Genomic DNA, 6206 nt, shown 5'->3' with positions numbered 1-6206 from the left:
ACCAGGATCTCAGACATCATAGCAATTTTCCCCCTCTAAGTTTAGAAATGGGGTAGGGGTAGGGGGCAGATGCAGGCACACAGACCAGATGCTGCTCACATGTCTTCTCTCAACGGCTTTTTTATTATGTGAGTCTTGCTTATGTGTATGTGTGCCTGGTGCCCAGAGAAGGCAGAAGACACTGTATCCCCTGGAATTGGAGATGGAGGTGGTTGTCACCATGTGGGGGCTGGGAATTGCACTCGGGTCCTCTACATTGGCAAGAGCTCCTAACTGCTGTGCCCACTAAACTCTAGCCCACTGTCCCCACTTTTTACACAAGGTCTCTTATTACTGAACCTGAAGCTCTCCACTTGGCTAATCTGGTTGCCAGTGAGCCTGCAGGGTCCACTCACCCTCTGATGCCCATGCACACTGTTCATACGGCTCACATGGCTAGAGTTGAATGCACACAGTACCCACCCCTAGAAATGGTTTTGGGGTATTTTTGTTTGGTTTTTGTTTGTTTTGGCTTCTGGAGACAGCCTCACTTTGTCGACCAGGCTGGCCTTGAACTCAGAGATCCACCTATCCCTGCCTTTTGGGTGCTGGGATTAACGGCAGGCACAATTACGCCTAGTCCTAAAAATCATTTTAAGGTACAAATTAACTCGAGGATTTTTGGGCTTGGCCACCAAAACCTATGTGAGAAGAGATGAAGCCACATTCCAGGACAGCTCTAAATTGAAACCTACTGCTTTTAAAGGCAGATTCTCACGGGATATCAACGTTTACAGCTACCTCTTTCTATTGGCCCTCTCCTGGGTACCCTTTAAACGGCACAGGGGCCAGAGCATTCCGGCCGAATCTTACGAAACGGAACGTGCCGCTTTGGCAGAGAAAGAGCTGTGGGGTTACAGTATCACAACCCGGATACAGCTGTTTGTGACAAAGTCCCCGTCACCAAATAAACACTCTGCATCACCAGACATCTGTTTCCTGTTTTTATTCTTCCCTTTATTACCCTATCCCGATTTCCTTCCACCTGTAGGCCACAAAGACAACCAAAACGAAGAAAGCCCGAGTGAGCTGTCGGTTCTCCGATGAATGTCGAGAGGGAGGTTAGTCATTCTGCTTGCAGGGATGGGGGAAGAGTCCAAGGACCCTGCAGGACATCTGGGATGGAAGGCAGCAGTGCTCTCCCGTGAGGTGACTAACATCCTCTCCCACTTCCTGCGAAGAACTTTTCCTGTGGACGCAGTGGCTGAGGCCCACAACTGTAAACGGCATCACCAAAGGAAAGCCGTGGACAATATGGCGAGGCAGTAACTTACCTAGGGCCCAGCACGGCAAGCGGGATCCTTTACTCCACACACAGCTACGACATGGGAGGTCCTTACCTCTCAGGCAATTTATTTCTATGCAGATCGGCTGAGGTCAAAATTCTCCTCAGGTCAAGGAAGCATCTGTGTCACTGAGCTGCTGCAGCTGGAGTCGGCGGGAGGGTGGTGTCACCCGGCGTGTGACGAGCTGGTGCACAGGAGGGTGGGAAAGAGACTGCAGTGTAGCTGTTACACACGTGCAGCGCGTCTGTTACACACTCCTCGCTGCTTTACAGACTGGCCCTGCACTTTGGTTTAAGAAGGTGAAGCAGGGGTGCAGCAGCAGAATGTGGACTTTTGGTCCTGTTAAACCTCAACAGCCGGATGTGGAGGCAGACATTCTGTAACCCCAGCGCTAAAGAGGGAGAGGCAGGAGTTCCACGCTGCCCTCCACTACATGTCAAGTTTGAAGCTACGTTGAGCTACAAAACTAAGATACCTCAATACTACCTCATGTTCAAAACAAAAACTTTTGTTCTGATATGACATTTTAAGAATTTTTTTGCAGACGTAAAAATAAAATGTACTCAATTCTTAAAGTTTTGGTTGTGAACAGCTGATATCCAGCCCAAAATGAAGCCACTCTTAACCCACAGGGACTCACTGCTGACAATTAAAGCACATATTCTTTGTACCTGTATTCTTCCCAGTCTCCAGTGTGTCCTATTATTTCTTTCCCCTTAAACTAGCCACATGTATCTTTTTCTAAGGTGTATTAATGTATAGTGTTCTGTCTGTATGTACGTCTGTAGGCCAGAAGAGGGCACCAGATCTCACTTTAGATGGTTGTGAGCCACCATGTGGTGTCTGGGAACTGAACTCAGGACCTCTGGAAGAGCAACCAGTGCTCTTAACCCCTGAGCCATCTCTCCAGGCCCTCAAATGTATATTTTAAGATACCTAATACGGGAAGCATAAAATAAACTAGCTTTATGGTAAAATGTTTCTAAAAGCAGACACATATTGTCAGGCAGTAGTGGCACGCACATTTAATCCCAGCACTTGGAAGGCAGAGGCAGGCGGAACTCAGTTTGAGGCTAGTTTGGTTTACATACAGTTTTAGGCTAGCCACGGACTTAGTGAGGACCCCAGATCCAAAAGAGATTGAAGAACTAATCAATTTACTAATAGTTATGTAAAGCACTGAACTCAATACTGTCCCTATTTCCATTTGCTTACGTGGCTTATATAATCTTTGAGTAATTTTCTAAACTTAACTGAAATGTCTTGAAGTCTGAGATAAATAAATTTTTATCAACTGGAACACACTATCTTCAAGAATAATGCTAATGGCTTGACCACTATCTATGTTCACCAATGCTGTGAAAATTAATTCATTTGTGATCTTCCTTTCTCTGCCTCCACTGCTGATATGCACCTTTGTAGTAACTCACCAGCTGTGGCCTCATTCTGAGCATCTCCATCCCTGCTGAGGACTCACAATCCTAAGGGGTGGTAGCAAAGCTTCCCTGGGGCTACTGCCTTAGCTCTGTAGCACCTGCTCCTAGGCCTACTAATCAATTCTATACACTTGCTCTTCATTCTGACAAAACAGGTAAGAAAGACCATGAAAAGATGGACAGGAAGATGTTTTAGAGTAGTTAAAATTAGGCTGAGCAATGGTGGCACACACCTTTAATCCCAGCTCTCAGGAGGCAGAGACAGGCAGGCGGATCTCTGCGAGTTAGAGACCAGCCTCTTCTACAGAGAGAGTTCCAGGACAGTCAGGGCTACATGGAGAAACCCTGCCTCAAAACAAACAAAAAGGGTGGTAAAGAGGTGATTTTAAGTAATTTTTTTAATGACCTTTTTCTAAGGACCGTCACCTTTTGAATTTTGAGGCATACACCCATAAAGGATCAGTTCTGCGCAGCTTCTGCTGCCTGTGATTTAGTTTTGGATCTGACCACACCAACAGCTACTAACAACCCCAAGGATTTGAGACCCACAAGAGCCTCTTCTCAGCCTGTCTGGTTCTCATCACGTCTGCTTTGCTGGAAGAGAGTTCAGGAGCTGTAATACTTGAGGAGATTCTCATCTGTAGGCTTCAGAACTTTCTTATCTGCCATATTCACCACCCAACCAGGAGCAAGGCCAAAGAAAATTTGCCTTGGATCCTTCCGAGCGCTGAGCATTCTGAAGAGTTCATCTTTCGTGATGTCAGGAAGAACGTAGCCATACTTCATGGCGAGTTCAAGTCTTGCTTCAGGAAACTTGGCAGGGTCGGCCAGGTACCCCCGGTTCTTCGCATCCGTGTAATACGGCACCAGGACCTCAGGAGGGAGCATTCGCTTTGGAATGGGCTGTCCCCGCAGAAAGAACGGAACAGGCTTGCACAGAATTTCTAAAGAGAATTTTTAAAAAGAGCTATAAATACTGTTAAATAATTTTAAATTAATTTTTACATTTACTGAGATGAGAACTGAACTCCAAGAACTTCTTAGTTAGACAGGTTAAGTAGAAAGATGGAAACAACTCTATAAATTTCCGTCTTCTTCTTAGTCTCCCATGTGCTGTGCTGCACGGGGAGAGCTGATGATGACTTCAGGAGCTGGCTCTCTCCTTCCACCATGGAACCATCTCAGGTCAGACTTACGGAGCAGGTGGTCTTGCTACTGAGCTATCTAAGTTAGGCTGAAAAAAGTCACATTTAATAGTATACTTTAAAAAAGAAAGGAAAAGGGTAGAGGGAGGGAGGAAGGCAAGGCTTGTAAACACTTCAGATGAGCTAACACCCCTCTGAACAGTGGAGTTCATGACCGCAGCGCTCAAGGTGGTCTAAAGAGGGCAGCTGTGAGCAGGACAGAGCACTAAAAACAACACTGGCAAACAAACAGCAGGCAATATGAGATAAAGAAGAAACCGACCACAGAACAGACTTACCCAGACTTCTTGGGTCATAAAAGGCTGTAGTAACGACACCGCCATTTTTTTCAATTGCAGCAATGGCTAATTCTGAAGCCAACTGCACCTCAATATTCACTTTTGCTTGAAAAGTATCAGCACCCTGTCATGAGTAATAACAGGGCCTGTTAGTAAAGAGCTTAGCGGAAGGCCAATCAATCAACACTGGGTGTTTTCAGCTGTGCTCCCCGCTGCAATTCCATCTCTAAGGACCTCTGTACCTATGCCTCACCAATTCTCAAGCCCTACAATAGGAATGACTATCTTATTTCCATTTTCTGCCTTTAGTAGGTATCGAGGGAAGTAGCTGTTCCCCAGGCTCCATTAGCAGTACACGATTTAATCCTAGCCAGGAATATTACTGTACCAAATTCAGATGGGAACAATGAGGCATACAGGCTGCTGAGTAACTCAAGACATGAAGTTAGGATACCAACTCTGAGTCTAGTCAGAACCTTTGAGTTGGAATTTTTCTTTTTCCCAGGCCGAGGACGGAACTCTTAAGGCCTCTTCTTCTATCAGTTACATTCCCAGCACCATCTGTGTTCTTTCAAAAACTGTATTTCAAAGTAATTTCTCTGTGTGTGTGTGGGGGGGGGGGTATGGCAGCATGCATGTGGAGGCTGGAGGATAATTTTATGGCTCTGTTTCCACCTTTACAGGGACTCAGGGCTTACACACATCTCCAGATCTGAGTGGCCTCTACCCATGGAGCCATTTTACCAGCTCATCTCTCTTCTCAACCACAACTTCATGCTCCACTATACAGACTGAAAACAAACCTTCACGGGGTGAGGGCTCAGCTGCTCTTCCAGGGGACCTCGGTTTGATTTCCACCCACGTGGTGCCTCAGACCCATCTATAACTAAAGTTCCGGGGGTCCAATGCCAATGTCCTCCTCTGGCCTTTCCAGGCACTAGACACATAAGGGGTGTAGACAACACACATAAAACATTTTTATTTTATGTGCATTGATGTTTCACCTGCATGTGTGTCTATGTAAGGTTGTCAGGTCGCCTAGAACTGGAGTTACAGACAGTTGTGAGCAGCCATGTGGGGTCCAGGAATTGGAATTGAACCCAGTTACTTTGGAAGAGCTATCAGTGCTCTTAACCACTGAGCCATCTATCTCCAACCCATAAAAGATTTTTAAATTTCTTCTTCTTTCTTTCTTTTTTTTTTTTTTTTTTTTTTTTTTTGAGACAGGGTTTCTCTGTAGCTTTGGAGCCTGTCCTGGAACTAGCTCTTGTAGACCAGGCTGGTCTCGAACTCACAGAGATCCGCCTGCCTCAGCCTCCCGAGTGCTGGGATTAAAGGTGTGCGCCACCACCGCCATTTTTAAAATTTTAATAATAAAATAAAAATAAGTCTTCCTTATCCTTAAGTAAGCAATAGGTTATAGAGGATCCAAAGGTCTGGAACAGCCTGGAAAACAAAATATCTGACAATACTGACGAGATTGGCTATCTTTAGAAAAAAAAGGGGGGGCTCCATTTTGTATTCAGCACCTACTTTGTTATACTCTCCAAAATGGAGGGGGCATCTATTTTTCCCTATAGTGTTTAATACTAGACGATGAAGTAATGAACTTCTTAAAGTTATGTTACTCAGGATATGCTAAGATTTCTCTTAACTTTAAAACATTTTGTGTTTGCCATTTTAGTATGGCTGAAACTAGTTCTCAATCTGATTCCTTTTGTCACGATTTTGAAATTCATATATTTCAAAATATTCTATTAACTATCAACTACAGGATGTAGTTTCTCTATAGAGTTGATAATGGTGTGCATTTTTATAATCAACACACTGATTATAGAGCCAGAGACTTGATGTATTAATTTGTGATTCGTTTTTTAAATCACTGCTCTGAGGCTGGGCAGTGGTGACACACACCTTTAATCCTAGAACTCAGGGGACAGAAGCAGGTGGATTTCTATCTCC

At 44.8% G+C, this 6206-nt stretch overlaps 1 protein-coding gene across 1 annotated transcript in view; it reads right to left on the bottom strand.

Moving 5' to 3' along the window:
* Nucleotides 1-3140: 3140 nt before the first annotated feature.
* Mrpl15 (mitochondrial ribosomal protein L15) overlaps nt 3141-6206 on the bottom strand; it is an 8269-nt gene continuing 5203 nt past the window's right edge. Inside the window, exons 4-5 of the mRNA XM_005362257.2 lie at nt 4245-4368; nt 3141-3705 (exon numbers count right to left, since the gene is read on the bottom strand). Coding sequence (XP_005362314.1) covers nt 3368-3705; nt 4245-4368 — 462 coding nt within the window. The 3' untranslated portion in view covers nt 3141-3367. The remainder of the gene's footprint in view (nt 3706-4244; nt 4369-6206) is intronic.

The sequence above is a fragment of the Microtus ochrogaster genome, linkage group LG5 (genome assembly GCF_000317375.1).
Source record: "Microtus ochrogaster isolate Prairie Vole_2 linkage group LG5, MicOch1.0, whole genome shotgun sequence".
Classification (NCBI taxonomy): domain Eukaryota; kingdom Metazoa; phylum Chordata; class Mammalia; order Rodentia; family Cricetidae; genus Microtus; species Microtus ochrogaster.
The sequence above is the reverse complement of the archived record's forward strand: the minus strand, read 5'-3'. Positions and strand labels throughout refer to the sequence as shown.